The 18,631-nt window shown below is 36.5% G+C and overlaps 1 protein-coding gene across 3 annotated transcripts in view; it reads right to left on the bottom strand.

The window, feature by feature from the left end:
• The window catches only part of OSBPL11 (oxysterol binding protein like 11), an 82,851-nt gene that overhangs the window by 61,187 nt on the left and 3,033 nt on the right, over window positions 1–18,631 (bottom strand). For 2 of the 3 annotated variants that reach the window (XR_014022990.1, XM_081301648.1), the window contains exon 3: window positions 2,855–2,923. Coding sequence is in view for 2 of the 3 variants with exons in the window: in XM_081301648.1 (XP_081157774.1) it covers window positions 2,855–2,923 (69 nt within the window). In the remaining variant the exon portion in view is untranslated. Of the gene's footprint in view, window positions 1–2,854; window positions 2,924–13,732; window positions 13,780–18,631 lie in introns of all 3 variants that reach the window. The other variant, XM_081301649.1, reaches the window with a different exon arrangement.

An 18,631-nucleotide genomic window follows, 5' to 3' on the forward strand; every position in this document is an offset into this window, starting at 1 on the left:
TTGTCATGTCCTGAGATGCCCTTCCTCCTCCACATCCTTCTGCCCTTATGTTCTGCCTCACTTGGACCCAGAGCAATGGAGTCTGCCATCCATGAACTGAGACCTCTCAAACTATGAGAGCCAAATAAACTCTCTCTCCTCTAAATTGTTCTTGTTAGGTCTTTTGATCGCCCAAGTGAAAAAACTAACATAAAACCTGTTATATATACTAAGCCTTATATGCTTAGATCTATTTGGGGCTTTCTTAATTGTGAGGCTTTCTTAATAATATTTAATGTGCACAAAGTCCTAAGAGAACAAAGAATAGCATTAAGAAAAAAGATAAGCCAGGCATGCTGGTGCACACCTATAAATCCAGCTATCTGGGAGGCTAGGCAGGAGAACTGCCAGTTCCAGACCAGCCTGGACAACTTAGTGAGACTGTTATCAAAATAAATTTTTAAAAAAATGTGCCAGGCCGTGGTTTCAATCCCTGGTACTACCAAGAAAAAAAAAAAAAAAGACAAAGAATTCTTAAAATGCTGTGTACTATTTAAATGTGTGAATATTCAAAAGCTCACAAAGAAAAAAAACTGAGATGGAAAAATGCAAATGAAAGGCTTGACAAGGCACCCCCTTTTTTTAAATAAAAAAATTAGAAATGACCAGCTGCAGAGGCACACACCTATAATACTAACTACTCAGGAGGCTAAGACATGGTTGCACATGACTATAATCCAGCTACTTCAGCTATTCAGGAGGTTGAGGCAGGAGGACTACAAATTCAAAGCCAACCTGGGCAATTTAGTGAGATCCTATCTCAAAATAAAAATAAAATAAAAAGGGCTTTGGATGTAGCTTAGTGATAGAATGCCCTGGGTTCAATCTCTAATACCACCATCACCAAAAAAAAAAAAAAAAAAAAAAAAGCTAGAGAACTTTACTTTTCACTTTAGTAGGAATGAGTCCCTTCTAAATTTTCCTACCTAGCTTTGACCTCTCATATGACCTCCAACTTCATAATGCCATCTCTATTCAATCCTTCCTAACAATCCTTCAAGTTAAACAAGGACTAACCTTTTCTCTTAAAAAAAAAAAAATCACATTTTTCAGCAGTGCTTCTACTGCTCTCTAAAGTATCCAAGAACCATTCTTTCATATATTATTTTCATTTTCAAGTTACTTAAGGTAGGAAGGCAAATCCACCTCCTGTTATTCCATTATGGCCAAAAGTAGAAGTCTCCAGGTGAATGTGAATTAGAAACAGCATGATAGGGCTGGGGCTGTAGCTCAGTGGCAGAGTGCCTGCCTCACACATGTGAGGCACTGGTTTCGATCCTCAGTAACACATAAAAATAAATAAAGATATTGTGTCCATTTATAACTAAAAATTTTTTTTAAAAAAAGAAAGAAACAGCATGATATAACATATACAACTTTGTAAAAATAATGTCTATAAAAACAGACTTTGGGGTAAGAATTATCTGATTTCAAATTCTAGTTTCATCACTAAACCACAATAAAATACCACTCCACACCAATGGGATACCATTTTAAACAAAAATCAAAGAATTACAAATATTGGCAAAGTTGTAGAAATTAGAATCCTTGTACATTGTTGGTGAGGATGTAAAATAGTATGGTAGCTGTGGGAAACAGTTTGGAATCCCTCACTCCCAAATTAAACATGAGCCACCCATGCATGGTAGTATATGCCTCTAGTCCCAGCTACTTGGGATACTGAAGCAAGATGACTGCTTGAACCCAGGAGTTTGAGGCAAGTTTGGGCAACACAGCAAGAACCCATCTCCTTAATAATAATAATAATAATAATAATTATATATATATATAAAAACAGAATTACTATGTGACCCACCAACTTTACTTCTGGGTACAGAGAAAAAGCAGAGACTTGAACAGATACTGATTACCCAATATTCACCACTATTCACAGCAGCATTATTCACCATAGCCAAAAGGTAAAAGCAATCCAAATGTCTATCAACAGGTGAATGGATAAACAAAATGTATTACATACATATAATGGAATATTATTCGGCCTAAAAAAGAAAGAAGTTCTGACACATGGCTACAACATAGTTGAATCTTGAAGATAGTGCTAAGTGAAATAACAAGTCACAAAAAGACAAATATTGTGTGTGTCCACTTATAAGAGGTACTGGGAGTAATCAAAATTGAAGACAAAAGTAGAACAGTAGGTAGTAGGGGGTAGTAGAAGGGGAGTTTTTACATAATGGATATAGACTTTTAGTTTGAAAAAATGAAAAAAGTTCTGGAGATGAATGGTGGTGTTAATTGTACAAACATTTAAGTGTATCTAATGGTATCTAATTGTTTATAATAGTTAAAATGGTCTATCTTTGGTATTTCATGACAAAAAAGGTTTTTTTTTTTTTTTTTTTTTTTTTTTTTAATTTTTATCTCTGCCCTGCAACTATCAGTTCCACAAAGTATTTGACACAGCTGGCTTTCTTACTTGCTAATTGCTGTGTGACCTTGGGGTGGTTCTTTAATCTCTCCAACGTCCCAGAGAAGTTTTGAGAAATCAGCATAAAATACCTATTTCTTTCCCCTCAGAACATAAGCTCTGTAAGTATAAAAAGCATAAGACAGGTAAACACATGACTTTAATCCTAATGTAAGAGTACTTTTGAGGTATTTAAAGCTGTCACTTGAACGCCCTCACCTTCTAAGAAAGAAAATAAAGTCACCAAACTTTAGAAAACCCAGGAGAAATTCTTTTCTAAAAGGTTTCCTGTCATGTTTTTACTGAGGTAATATCTGAATGTAAAACTACCAGCCCCATTTTTCTGGTTTCTTAGGAGAGACTGATGTCATATAAACAATCACTTACCTGTATTGCCACCCAGTGACAAGGTTGGTGTACTTCATTAAATAGCCATATACATTTTCCATGTGATCACTATTAAAAAGAAAGAAAGAAACAGAAAGTCAATTAAAATTAAAAGTCTCAAGAAGGTAATTGCAAACTTTTGAATATGGCTATAGATATAGATATTTTCCATAAATGCCTCAAATTTTCTTTAGAAATAAAATGTTAAAGTGCTGGCGAGGATGTGGAGAAAAGGGTACACTTGTACATTGTTGGTGGGACTGCAAATTGGTGCGGCCAATTTGGAAAGCAGTATGGAGATTCCTGGGAAAGCTGGGAATGGAACCACCATTTGACCCTGCTATTGCCCTTCTTGGACTATTCCCTCAAGACCTTAAAAGAGCATGTACAGGGATACTGCCACATCGATGTTCATAGCAAAACAATTCACAATAGCTAGACTGTGGAACCAACCCAGATGCCCTTCAATAGATGAATGGATAAAAAAAATGTGGCATCTATACACAATGGAGTACTATGCAGCAATAAAAAATGACAAAATCATAGAATTTGCAGGGAAATGGATGGCACTAGAGCAGATTATGCTTAGTGAAGCTAGCCAATCCCTAAAAAATAAATACCAAATGTCTTCTTTGATATAATGAGAGCAACTATGAACAGAGTAGGGAGGAAGAGCAGGAAGAAAAGATTAACTTTAAACAGAGACATGAGATGGGAGGGAAAGAGAGAGAAAAGGGAAATTGCATGGAAATGAAGGGAGACCCTCATTGCTATACAAAATTACATATAAGAGGTTGTGAGGGGAATGGGAAAATTAACAAGGAGAGAAATGAATTACAGTAGATGGGGTAGAGAGAGAAGATGTGAGGGAAGGGGAGGGGGGATAGTAGGGGATAGGAAAGGTAGCAGAATACAACAGTCACTAATATGGCAGTATGTAAAAATGTGGATGTGTAACCGACGTGATTCTGCAATCTGCATTTGGGGTAAAATTGGGAGTTCATAACCCACTTCAATCTAATGTATGAAATGATATGTCAAGAGCTTTGTAATGTTGTGAACAACCAATAAAAAAAATAAAATAAGAAAAAAAAAGAAATAAAATGTTAAAAGGGTTTAACAGAGGGGCTGGAGTTATGGCTCAGCCCCTAGCACATGTGAGGATCTGGGTTTGATCCTCAGTACCACATAAAAATAAAATAAAATAAAGGTGTCCAACTATAACTAAAAAATAAATACTTTTTAAAAAAGAAGGAAAAAAAAGGGCTAACGAGGCATTTAATTTCCCAAATTTCATACCTATAGGACTTTATTTTATTAGATTTCTTCAAAACAAGTGAAATATATCATACATTATTATGTATTAGATTTACTGCAAACAAAATCATTATACAAATATAAAATTTCATATATTCTCTGACCTATTCTTATCTATATATAGATATGTATACATAGCATATAGATACGTATGCTGTTTATAAATTAAAATGTTGTGTCAGACTTCTTCAATAGTTATACAATAAAATCCAGTTTTATGGTTCAAAAATAAACTAAAAAAGGTATCTAGATCAAATATTGCCTCCTTACTCTGGTGGAACATACAAGGGGCCAAGTTCTGTCTTTGAGTCTTGGTTTCTAAAATAAAGAATCTTGGAGGGTGTGTTGTTGTTTTCCAGTTAGGAGGATCAAACCCAGGATCTTGGTACATGCCAGGGAAGCATGGGGTACCATTTAGCTATTCTCTTTTTATTTTGAGTCAGTATCTTGCTAAGTTGCCCAGGCCAACCTTGAACTTTTGATCCTCCTGACTCAGTCTCCTGTGTGCCTGGAGTAGCTGGAGTAAAGACTGAGTACATGTCCCCTCTCTCCCTGCATTTTTCTTCCATTCCAGGGTTAGCAAGCAACATTGTTTATTAAATTAAACTCTTCAAGTGCTTTTTGGTTTCAGGTCATTAATCTCAGGAAAACAAAGGTTTCTAAAATGTCAGCCCAAAGTTCTGATAACTAAACACTATTCTGCCATGTTATTAAAACTGACAGCACCAGCTGAATTCTCATTTCAATATTTTCTAAACTATGCAATTAAAAGGAAGTCCCCTCCCTACCCCTTTCCTTCCTCTTCCTCTCCTCTCTCCTTTTTTTTTTTTTTTTTTTTTTTTTTTTTTTTAAATTTTGCCACTGGGGAATGAATGCAGAGGTGCTTTACCAGCCCCAGCCCTCTTTATTTTTTATTTTGAGACAAGGTCTTGTTAAGTTGCTGAGGCTGGCCTTTAACTTACAATCCTCCTGCCTCACCTTCCCAAGTCCCGAGGATTACAGGCATATGCCATGGCACCTAGTAAGAAAGGATTCTTCTCTAGAAAACCACTTTGGGGTTTTGGCTAGAGTTTCTATACTTCCATCCCCAGGTCACATCCAAGTTACTTCTGTTCCTTTGGTACTTCAAGAAGCAGAGAAACTGCTTGTTGGGTTCCCACATCTTTCTCAAGGTTCAGGCTTAAATAGCTCTTTGAGAATCACAGGAATCCCATGCCCATGGAGACTGTCTCAAAATAATTTTCCACTGAATTCCTTCTCTGTTTTCTGTTTTAGGTATTTAACACCTAAGTTCATCTTCTCTAACCTATTCTTACCTATAAAACTTACTAGTCCATTTTATCCTGGAACTATATAACCTCTATATTTATACTGTCCAACAATCCACAAAAAGGCTGGTAGTATACAACCTAAATTAGATATTTCCTCAACATGACAAGATATTTCATAATTCACTATTTGGGGAATTTCTCCTTAATCTAGGTTCTCTATGCCAAGTCTTTGTTTCTAAACAAGTGTCAATTCATAGCCATTAGCATGTAGTAGAAGCAATTAGGACTGGTTCTAGAACTGCATGTATTCTTCAAATAATGCAAACTATAGGGAGAATCTTTTGAAAACCTTACATATAACATGTATATCTGAAGAAAAAAGTTTTATTTAAAAGCAATCAGGGGCTGGGGTTGTAGCTCCGTGGTTGAACGCTTGCCTAGCATGCGTGAGGCACTGGGTTCAATCCCCAGCACCACATAAAAATAAACAAAACAAAGGTACTGTGTCCATCTCCAAATTAAAAAAAAAAAAATTAAGTATAAAAGCAATCAAAGAAAATGCATCATTTCTTTTACCTTTTCTCAGTCACTACTTTCATTTTACTAACAATAGTTCTCATTTCCAAGTTATTACTATCAGTCATTTAGTAGTTAACAATGAATTTTTAAAAGCAGACAATTTCAATATCATACACTAAAACAATCTAAAGTATACCCTTATATATCACAATATAGTAATGTTTTGTGTATTTTTTATTGTTATATTTTATCAATGCATATATCTAAAGAGTTAACTTTCTCACAAAAATTACAAGGATACTGTCATGGCTTATTTGATAATAGCATAAAGCCAGACTCAAAAGAACCAAATTCAAATAAGCAACTACAAACTTTTGGCTTATTTTTACTAAATAAAACATCTGTCCCCAGATTTCAAAGGGTCAAAGTAAGAACATTCTATTCTTTGGAACAGCTGGTTGCACTGTCCCTCATCTTCCTCTTTTTATGTATCTCAAGCCACAGCTACTATTTAATGCAATCAGCTAACATGGAATGACTGTGCCATCTGGTGGCTAACATAAAGAGCCATGTGACAACATCTTTGGTTCACCCCAAATTCTTTGATACAGGTTAAACATGCAAGGACTTCAGATTAGAAATGCTCACCAGTAAACTCTATACAAATATTCTAAAATCTGAAAGCTGTGAAACCTGAAACATTTCTGGTCCCAAGTGTTTCTTTTTCTTTTCTTTCTTTCTTTTTTTTTTGTAGTTGTAGATGGACACTATGCCTTTATTTTGTTTATTTTTATGTGGTGCTAAGGATTAAACCCAGTGCCTCACATATGTTAAGCAAGCACTCTGCCACTGAGCTACAGCCCCAACCCCCCAAATGTTTCTGATAAAGGATACTCAACCTATGACCTATAGTACCTCCAACCTTCCGGCTTTACTCATTTAAAACAGGTGAATTTTCAAAGGGAAAATAGTAGTATAGAGGAAAAGGACCAGGGGCAGGAAGGAAAAGAAATACTAGGGAACAATATTGATTAAATTATGCTGTTACCTTATGTTCACGTATAAGTATGTAACAATAAATCCCACTATTATGTATAATTATAATGCACCAATAAAAAATAAGGAGAGGGCTGGGGTTGTGGATTAGTGGTGGAGCACTTGCCTAGCATGTGTGAGGCACTGGGTTCAATCCTCAGCACCACATAAAAATATATAAATAAAATAAAGGTATTATGTCCATCTACAACTTAAAAAAAAACGGAGAAAAAGAAAAATTGTAGTCTTTTTTGAAAAAATAAAATATGTCAGTTTTTATAGATTTTAATGTATCTATTTTAATAAAATCTAATTATTAAAGTGGGAACACACTACATATCTGATTATATCAAACTACTTCATGTTCTATGAAGTAGAAGTGACAGTCTAAAAAACTTGAGACACAGCTCAGAAGGCTGAGGCAGGAGGACTGTGAGTTGAAAGCCAGTCTCAGCAACTTAGCAAGGTCCTAAAAATACAAAAAAAGGACTGAGGATGTGGTTCAGTGATTGAGTACCCCTGGGCTCAGTCCCCAGAACTAAAACAAAACAAAAAAACAAAAAACTTAAGACACTGAAAAATAAACTATAAGGGGTTGGGCTCAGCAGTAGAGTGCTTGCCTAGCATGTTCAAGGCACTGGTTTCAATCCTCAGCACCAAATAAAAATAAATAAATAAATAAAATAAAGGTATTGTGTCCAACTAAAACTAAAAAAATAAAATAAACTATAAGCCAGGTACAGTGGTATATACCTGTAATCCCAGAGACCTGTGGGGGCTGAGGCAGGAGTATAGTAAAATCAAAATCAGACTCAGCAACTTAATAAGATCCTGTCTCAAAATAAAAAATAAAAGAGTTGGGGATGTGGCTAAGTAGTAAAGCAATGCTGGGTTCAATTCCCGGTATTTAAAAAAAAAAAATGATATGGAAGGACTGAAATGTAGCTCAGTGTGCCTAGCATGTGCCCGGCCCTGGGTTCAATCCCAGTACCACCAAAATTGAGTCAGGAGCAGTGGTGCATACCTGTAATCCCATCTACTCAAGACTCTGAGACAAGAGGATTGCCAAGTGAAGTCAGCCTCGGCAACCTAGTGAAAACTCAGTCTCAAAACAAAAAATAAAAAGGGCAAGGGTGAGTAACTAATGCCTTTACTGAAATAGAGGTTGCAGAGAAAATTTTGCAATTAATCCAATTTAACATGTTGGATTTAAGGGTATTACAGAACATATACAGGGAGATATCCTGTAAGGTGATGACAATATTTATGTCTGAGATATTAATTTCAAAGTCTTCAGCATATATACATAGAAAATATTTGAAAACATGATGGCAAATAAGATTACCTAGGAAGTAAATTATGAGGGATGAAACAGGGTCTAAGGAGAACTCTATAAAGAAAAATCTTAAGTGCAAGCAAGAAAAGCAAGTGATCAGGAGTTGAGAAATAGAAGGTAGAAAACTATGAGAATACAGTAACCAGAGTCTTAAGATAAGTCTGTGGCCAAGTACTACTGAGAGAAAGATAAGTAAGAAGAAGATTAAGACATTTCTATTAGATTTAACAACCCAAAGATAACAGTTTAGAGAAATTTTACTAAGGACAGGGCCAGCTGGCAATAAATGAAGAGCAACTAGAAGAAACAGGGATGGCTAGGGGGATGGGAAGTGGGCTTAAAAGAGGGTGGTTCTAAGTACATAATGAGAAGGAAGGAGTAAAGACTCAAGACTCAGGAGTAAGAGGGAAATGGGAAACAGGTGGGCTTCAGAGCCTAGGCAGAAGAATTAGATACTGTGAAGGTTAATTTAATGTGTCAACTTGATTGGGCCATAGGATTCCCACAATAAACACTATTTCTGGGTGTCTGTGAAGGTGTTTTTCGGTATACAAAAAAAAAAAAAAAAATCAGTATTTATAAAAAAAAAAAAAAAAAAAAAAAAAGGAAGGAGGGAAGATTCATTTCCTTCCTGTATGCCTATCTGAACTAGAACACTGGTCATCTCCTGGCCTTGCACAGGAATTTAAATCATTGGCTTCCCTGGTCTCAGGCCCTCAGACTCAAGCTGAAATTACACCACCAGTTTTCTTCAGTCTTCATCTTGCAGCTAGCAGAGCTTTGTATTTTGAGTTTGTATAATAACATGAACCAATTCCTCAGAATCTCAATCTCCATCAATCCCCCACATACAAAAAGACACAAATCTATATCTGTTGGCATAGTTATAAATACATCCTATTGGCTCTATTCCTGGGAAGAACCCTAACAGACACCTTATAGCATTTAACTACAGGCAATAATTCATGCAAGCTGTTGTCAGTAAAAAGAAAGTACCAGTCAAGGTACAGGTTAAAATCCCTATTTCTATGAGGCAGAAAGTATCCTTTGAAAAGGTGTAGTTTTGATTCATTTCATGGACTATAAAGAGCATGATGGCCATGCACGGTAATGCATGTCTATAATCCCAGCAGCTCAGGAGGCTGAGGCAGGAGGATTGAGAGTTCAAAACCAGCCTCAGCAACTTAGTGAAGCCCTAAGCAACTTAGCAAGACCCTTTCTCTAAATAAAATACAAATAAGGGCTGGGGATGTGGCTCAGTGGTTAAGTGGGTTCAACTCCTGGTATGTATGTATGTATGTATAAATCAATCAACCAATCAATAAATAGCATGATGAAGGGAGGGAGTAGTTTACTTAGCTGAGGAAAAAGCAACTGACATCAAGTAATAGTAGTGGCTACAGCATAGGTACCTCCCCCTGCTGTACAAAAACTCTAAGTGTGCTCTCTCTCTTGCATATGATGTCCTGTGCCACCTAAGGACTCTGTCAGCAAGAAAGCCAACAGATGTGGCTCCTTGATTATGGACCAGAAGAACTGGAGCCAGCCTACTGGAATCCTGGGGGAGCTGCTCCAGAGTGTATGTAGAGTAGATCCAGTCAGCTCAAGGAATTAACTGCAGTGAACCTTTCAATTAGCCACCAAGATTCCATTCAATGAATAACTTGTTGCCCCAAAGTCTCTAAGTCTGCTTAACTAGGGAACCCAACCACTCATTATCAATATACATACAAATTCTGAATATCTGTAATTAGGTGTTTAGACATGGAAGAACTATTTGTTTATTTATATGGTATTAGGAATTGAACCCAGGGGTGCTCTGTCATAGAACTTCACCCCCATCCTCTTTTTATTTTTTCTTTTGAGACAGGGTCTCACTCACAAGGTTGCTAAGGCTGGCCTCCAACTTGGGATCTTCCTGCCTTAGCCTCCCAAGGCACTGAGATTACAGGCATGTACCACTGTGCCCAGCTTGTAATTTATTTAACTTTTTAATTTCCCCAGTAGCAGTGATTACTTCTTACTCATCCCTTTAGCACCTAGAGTATGGCCTGAGATATAACAGGTACTCAATAAATGTTGAATGAATTAAACGATAGAAAGAGAGAAGCAAAATTTTCTGTCCTCTCTCCTGCAAAGAGTCTTAAAAAAAAATGTTAATGCTCTTTGGCCTAAATTTCACTTCTAGATAATGAGTCTAAAACAAATATTTAGAAATGTAGACCAAAACAAAAACCTGAAACAGGGTTGGGGTTGTGGCTCAGTGGTACAGCATTTGCCTAGCATGTATGAGGCACTGGGTTCAATTCTCAGCACCACATAAAAAATAAAATAAAAAATATTGTGTCCATCTACAGCTAAAAATTAAAAAAAAACAAAACAAAACAAAAACAACACAACTTTGTAGACAAAGTTAATGCACAACTATGTTCACTATGGCACTATTTATTGTGGTTAAAAAAAAAAAAGAAGTGTGTGCGGCAGGGAGATAAAAGGGGGGGACAAACTAAATGAAGTAGTATTCACCAATTAAAATGTTTATGAATTTCTAACATAGGGTACTGTTTATTATGATCATTAAAATTGCAAGTCACAAAATGTTATGTAATATACAAAATATATGCACAGAATAAAAGTACATAAAATAGCAATTGTAATTGTAGTTTATCACTAGATGAAAGAATTATCAGTGGTATTTACCTTGTTCCCTTTAATGTTTTACATTTTCCAATTTTCATATTATATTATTTTTACAATCAAATAAAACATTTTTTAAATGTTCAATTGCTGAGTATGGTGGTACACACCTATAATCCCGGCAATTTAGGAGGCTGAGGCAAGTTTGAGGCCAGTCTCAGCAACTTAGGGAGGCCCTAAGCAACTCTGCAAGACCCTGTTTCAAAATAAAAAAATTAAAAGGTCTAGAGATGTAGCTCAGTGGTAAAATGTCCCTGGGTTCAAACCCCAGTACCAAAAGAAAAAGTTCAATTATCTGAAATAAGTGGAATACTAGGCACAGAGCAATTTACACTTATTAACATTATGAAATGAGCAGGACGCGGTAGTGTGTGCAAATAGTCCCAGCTATTTGGGAGGCTGAGGCATTCAGATTGTTTGAGCCAGAAGTTCAACACCAGCCTGAGTAACGTATGAAAATAAAAATTAAAAAGCGAACTGGAGGACAGATCAATAGTAGATCATTTGCTTAGCATTCTCCAGACCCCTGAGTCCTATCCCCAGCTCCCCTAAACACATACACACACCAGCATAAATGAAATATTTTAGAACTTTCCAATGTGACTCTATGAACAATACTTTTTGGGATATGGAACTGAGTTTCCCATAAATCCTTAATTCCTAAAATAGAATACACATACCCAAAACTGGGCTGAGTACCTAGTTGAACAGGGTAAAAATATAATTTCTTTTTAGCACAAATTTACATGACTGTAAGAAATTAAAGCATTTTTATATCAAAACTCACATAAATGTTAAAAAGATATTTGCTCTCTCCTCACACATGTCCATGTGGAGAACTTGCCCTGAGACCTCTTGTCCTCTCTCACCACTCCCCACCCTGACTGTTCCCCCTTATTCCTCTGTAGCTGGCATGAATATAGTTCAGTCCCTCCTGGGCTCTTCTCCTAGGAGCTATTATCTTGATCACATCCCACATAGGCGAGGGAATGGGTATCCGCCATAGGAGGGATGGGCTGGCTGAAATAAAAGCTATATAAATAATACATCAGAAATAAAGACAAAAGGCAAGAATAATTTTAAAGCAGGGGCATGAGGGGTCGACCAGAGGGGTCTGGCTTCTAACAAAGAAAAGCCTCTCCCCCTTTTATTTACAGATGATCCGTAGGTGTAAGGATTCAGTATGGAAGGAGTCTTGTTTTGGTGTTTGCTTCTCGGTGTGGCAGGGTTCTTGCAGTAAACAGGTTGGCTCTTGGCAGGTTACTCCCATCTCTGGGGCTGTGTTTGAACTTGACCTGTGAGCTAGATCAGGGTGCCAGTTTGAGTTGGGCATTCTCTAACCACAGGATTCCACCTGAGAGTTCCCAAAACATCAACTTCCCTGCTTCAGGGTTCAAACATTGCTCAGTTCATACACAGCTCATAAATGGCTTCCCACAGATCTACCTGCCTACCCAAAGAAGGTATTCTTACTTGATCTCTGACAGAGACAAGGTCTCAGTTACCTGTGACTGGGTAAGCAGGCATGTCTAATTGCAGAGTAAAATATTAGCAAACCTACTCTACCCAGGATAAAGCCATTTTCTCCAGTGAGCTTTTCCAGTAATACAATTGATCATTTCCTCACACCAGAATGGCTATTGCTAAAAGAAGAGTAAATAAAAAGTGTGGTGAGGATAGGGAGAAATTGGAACCCTTATGCATTGATGGTAAGAATGTGAAATGGTGCCACCGCTATGGAAAACTATGGCAGTTCCTCAGAAAAAAATTAAGACATGGAATTACATATGGTCCATCAATTTCACTTCTGGGTATATACAAAAGTACTGCATGGCAGAGACTCAAACACATACCTGTACACCAATTTCACAATAGCCCAAGGAGGAAACAATGTAAATATGCACACACAATGGAAGATTATGCAGCTTCCAAAAGGAAGGAAAATCTTGTACATTCTACAAAACAGTTGCTACAGTTTGGATGCTGAATGTCCCCCAGAGGTCTACCTGTATAAGGCTTGATCCCCAGAGGGTGCTATTAGGAAGTGCTATTGACCTTAGGAGGTGGGGCCTTATGGGAGGTCCTTAGGTTACTGGGAACATGTCCTTGGAGGGGACCCTAGTCTCCTCTTCATTCTTTCCTTTTGCTTCCTAGCTTGTGATGTAAGAGGTTTTTACTCTGCTATCCACTCCTGCCATGATGTTTACCTCATCAGAGGCCTATACCCCCTGATCTTGGACTGGAATCTCTATAATTATAGGCCAACCCCAAAATAAATCACATCTTCCTAAGCTGTCTCAGGTATCTCTCTGTATTATCTTTAAGAAAATAAAATAGAGATAATACAGAGAGATACCGGTATCTTTTCCTTAAAGGAAAAGGGGAGGGAAGGATAAAATTACATAAAGAACCAATCAAATATGAATTAATAGATGAGCAAAAAGATATCTAGTAGAGGAAACAGAAGAAGAGCAGGGGAAGACAGGAGGGAAAAGGAGGGATCATGAACTAAAATAGATTTCCATGCATGGATGAGTTTGTCAGGATGAAACCAACTACTATGTGTAACCATTAAGCTCTAATTTAAAAAAATAAATAAAAATAACATGGTGGTTAACAAAATGGTTAGCCTCAAAAGCACTAGGTTAAATAAAATAAGCCAAACACAAATATTATACAATTCTACTTATATAAAATACTTACAGAGTAGTAAATTCATACAGATGAGGTAGATTACTAGTTGTCAGGGGCTAGAGAGAAGGGGAATGGCAAGTTTTTGCTTAATGGATAGACAGTTTACATCTGAATGACTAAAAAAAGTATGGAGATGAACAGTAGAATGGTTGTGTAACAATGTTAACATAATGCCACTCAACTATCACTTAAAATGGTTTAAATGGTAAACTTCATATTATTATATTTTACCACACTAAGAAAAAATACAACTTGATTGTAACCTGATTGTGAGTTTTCTGTCTCAGCTTGTCCTGAACACAGAATATTATTTATTGACCTCCCCAAACTGAATAATAGGTATAGTGATAGACAAATATATAGATATAGATATTACAGAGTGGACTGTAAAATTCTTTTGAAATTTGAAGATAACAAGAAAATTCCAAGAAAGGTATAACCAGTCACAAGCCACCTTAATCACAAACTAGATGCCCTGAGGGTACCAACTGTCTAATTTTGTTAGAGATATTTCACAAAGTTTGAGAAGCAGGGCTGTCAAGTGTTCACCCACCTAGACCAAGGGGAAAAACTCAAAAAGAAGAAAACACTGTGCATAATCTGATTCTCACAACTAGACACTTGACCACAGAGCCTGAAAACCAAATGGCACAAAAACTCCTACCTGGCAAAGTAGGAAGTCACCTCTAACACCTCCACCAAGTTAGAAAGCTGTTTGATGATGATGAAAAGAGCATGCAATTATCAGCAGACAGATTTAGATTTGAATTCCAATTTGACCTTGGGCAGATAACACATCTATACTTAAATTTCCTCATCTGTACACTGGGACTAGAAACGTCTATCTTGTAGATTTATAATGAAGCAAGAATAAGAGATTATATATTTCAACCCCTATATGTTTGAAGAATACTTCAACATGGTGAGTGCTTCACAAACATTGATTTTTCTCCCACTCTAGGAAGTCAGTACTTCTGCTGGCAAAAGGCTCATTTTCTAGATCACATTTCTAAGTCTCTCTTATCTTTGCAAGCCTGACACTTTCAAATGAGAATATTGGAACCTAAGGCCCTGAGACTTCTACTTCTTTTAATTTAAAAAAAGAATTTCTGGCTGGAGTATAGCTCAGCGGTAGAGTGCGTGCTTAGCAAGCTCAAGGGCCTAGGCTCAACATTCAGCACCAATAGGTATCTTGTCAGGAACTATATGAGATTTACCCTACTTACAAACCAGCAAATTAGCCTACTACAATTCATGGATGTTTGCAGTAGACATGAGACTCTTGAGTCAAAGACAAGAGACTTCAGTACTCATAACAAATATAAGAAATGGCTGCAATTATTTACACTGATCCATACCTCATATGGAGCAGTCTTCTTAGGGATGTTTTGTTTCATTACAAGTGTTTCTAATTCATATTTAACATTTGCTTAGCAATGCACTGTATAGTGGTTATATATTTAACCAGTTCTCCTACTGATGAGCACTGGTTTCCAGGCCTTCACTACTGTAAACAATGCTACCACAAATCAAGTTGTACATATGGTAATAAAGAAATTCCTACATGAAAGACTGTCACATTTTTAGCTTTTATAGACACTGTTAATCTGTTCTTCAAAGAAGCTGCACTAATTTAACTCATACTCCTCAACTTAAAAATGGGCATCTCCTCACACTGGCCTCCTGGCAGCAATTGTTTACCAACAAACACAGGATGTAACTTACCCATCTCAACAAGATGTTTAGACATGACTAGTAGGCTTTTCAATATCCCTGATATTTAAAATTAAGTTTCTAAAACTTAAGTATGAACTAGCTGTTACATTGTAGAATGAGCACCCAAGGGTAGAGGATCTATCTAGTTCTGACTTTCTGACTAACTAGCACCTTGAGTGATCTGGGCCAAATCAATTTAAATCTCTGTGTGTCAGTATTCTTCTGTTAGTTAGATGTCTTTTTTGGCCTAAAATGTGTATACAATACTCTGAAAAACTCTTAAAATATTTTTTCTTTTTACTTTTTAATTTTTATTCTTTGGGGTACTATGGATTGAATCCAGGCGTGCTTTACCACCAAGCTCCATCCCCAGCCCTTTTTATTTTTTATTTTGAGATAGAATCCCACTAAGTGATCTTCCTGCCTCAATCTCCCCAATTGCCAGTATTATAGGCATGCACCACTGTGCCCAGTTTCTACACATTGTTTTCAACAGAAAACTGTTATTTCAAAAGTTAATTCTCAAAATAAGGCCAACATTAAATTTCATATTAAAAATGTTTAGAGAAAAGGATTGTTTTCTAGTACAATATTTCACTGATCTCATATTTTTTTATGTCTCATATATGTCTAAAACATCTTCCCAGTGCCATTTCAATGAAGGATCTCACACCAAGAGAATAGGTCACTAAAAATCCTACTGTCATCTTCCCCATCTGAAGGAATGTCTATCTTAGTACATACCTCTATCTGGCTTTAATCCATACTTAGTTCCAAAATAGATTTACAGTAGCATTTAATTGTTGTCTATCTGATAGCATAATCCAAGAACTAATAACAAAGAACACCTCCTTAGGTGAGTGTCACTAGCCTGTAAATCTCAGTTACTAGGGAGGCTGAGGCACAAGGATCACAAGTTTAAGGCTAGTATTGGGAAGTTGAAAAGAGGTCAGAGGGTAGGGGTCCTCTTTAGTTCACTGTCTCAACAAATTGAAACATTCAAGTTTTCTTATTCTTAAAATATCTATTACTGAGTAAGTCTGTTCACAAATGACTTCATTAAGCAAAATAAGTACAGGAGACTTCTTAGCTAGTATAATTTACATCAAGAATATTCTCTTCTGGGCTGGGGGTATAGTTCAGTGGTAGAGAACTTGCCCAACATGCATTAGGCCTTGAGTTTAATCCTCAGCACTGCAAAAGTAAACAAACAAATAAGAAAACAAATACCCAAAATACAGCATATCAACCAAAACAAAAAAAAAGATACAGTAAATCCACAAACCAATAGTTTTCAGAAACAACTTTCAATATACTGCAATCTATCTAAAGACTATAAGCAAAGAATACCACCAACTTTTAAAAACAAATTTACACTGAGATCCCACCTTCACAAAACTTACAGTTTAATCTTCATAAACATATTTCAGACAATTCCTTAGCCTAACTATAAAATAACATCCAAATAAAAAGTACCAACAATGATAAGTTTACCACTACTATAATGCAAAATAATATAAAGCTTAAAGGTCCAAAATATCATAGTATACTATGCTCAGTCATGATCAGGCTTATGATTTTTTAAAATTTATTATGTTAGCCCCAGATATTTTTTATTGAATTAGGAGGCATTCGTTCCACTACAACTTAGATGAGAAAAATTCTGAGGGCTAGGGCTATAGCCTAGAGGTAGAGTACTTGCCTTATAAGCATAAGGCCCTGGGTTCAATTTTCAGCACTGAAAAAAAAAAAAAATCTGTACAAGTATAAATGACTTTATCATTCTTTTTTTCCCCCTTGTGGTGCTGGGGATGGAACTCAGGGTCTTGTACATGTTAGGCAAGCACTCTACCACTGTGCTACACCCTCAGTCTTTACTGTTTTGAGTAATAAAGTTTCCCAAACCTACTTTATCTAATAATTTCAAAAGAAATCTAGTGAAAAAAATTATCACATTCGAGCTCTACTTATAATACATAATCTGTTCATAAAACCAATGAGACTGAAACATTTTTATAATTAGGTGCTATCCTATAAATGATTTTGTACAATGGAAACTTTACCCAGATGGAGGTAACTAGTAATTCCTCTTATCTTCATGGTGAAGACCTAACAATTTATTCAGTTCAAAGGCAAAACAGATCAAACTGCCATGGGTTGGGTGATAAATGAGGGGCAGTGAATGTGAACTGTTTTTAAAGGGAAGGATTAGAAAACCTGGGTTCTGTAATTCTTGCTTTATTTTTAAAATCTTCAGACTGAATCTCAGGAGAAGCCAGGGAAGAGGAAGCAATGCAGGACAGTGGAGGAAACTGCCTGATATCCTAAATAACAAACATTAAAATCAAAACACATATTCAGGATGTAAAACAGTAATGCTGGGGCTGGAGTTGTGGCTCAGTGGTAGAGCGCTCGCCTAACATGTGTGAGGCACTGGGTTCGATCCTCAGTATCACATAAAAAAATGAATAAACAAAACAGAGGTATTGTGTCCATCTACAACTAAAAAAATTTAAAAACAAAACAACAGTAATGCCTTATTTGTCCGATCCTTGAAGAATTCTACATAATTAAATTTTCCATTTAGAAGCACTTTTTTCTGTTTAATCATTCTAGATGAATTAGTGAATAAAAAAAAAATAGAAGCACCTTTTTCTTTTTTGTTTTTATTTTCCTTAAATTTGTTCACTGTATCACAGTTCTTCTCTGCCTTTTACATGTGCATGTGTGTGCACACATACACTGGAGTTGGAACCATAGCTTTGTGCATAGTAGGCAAGTATTCTTTTATATATATATAAATTTAAAAAAAAAAAAAATATATATATATATATATATATATATATATATTAGTTGTAGTTGGACACAATAACTTTATTTTGTTTATTTTTATGAGGTGCTGAGGATCAAACCCAGGGCCTCGCACCTGCTAGGTGAGCACTCTACTGCTCAGCCATAACCCCAGCCCAGCAGCAAGTATTCTTTTCTGCTAGCTACATCCTTACCCTGTTTTGGTGGTGTTGTGGTTCTCGTCTTCCCTCACTTTGGTACCAGGGATGGAACTCAGAAGCACTTAACCACTGAGCCACATCCCCAGCCCTTTTGATATTTTATTTTGAGACAGGGTCTCGCAGAGTCGCTTAGGGCCTCACTAAGATGCTGAGGCTGGCTTTGAACTTGCGATCCTCCAGC

The sequence above is a fragment of the Spermophilus citellus genome, assembly GCF_964194105.1.
Source record: "Spermophilus citellus genome assembly, chromosome: 7".
NCBI classification, from domain to species: Eukaryota; Metazoa; Chordata; class Mammalia; order Rodentia; family Sciuridae; genus Spermophilus; species Spermophilus citellus.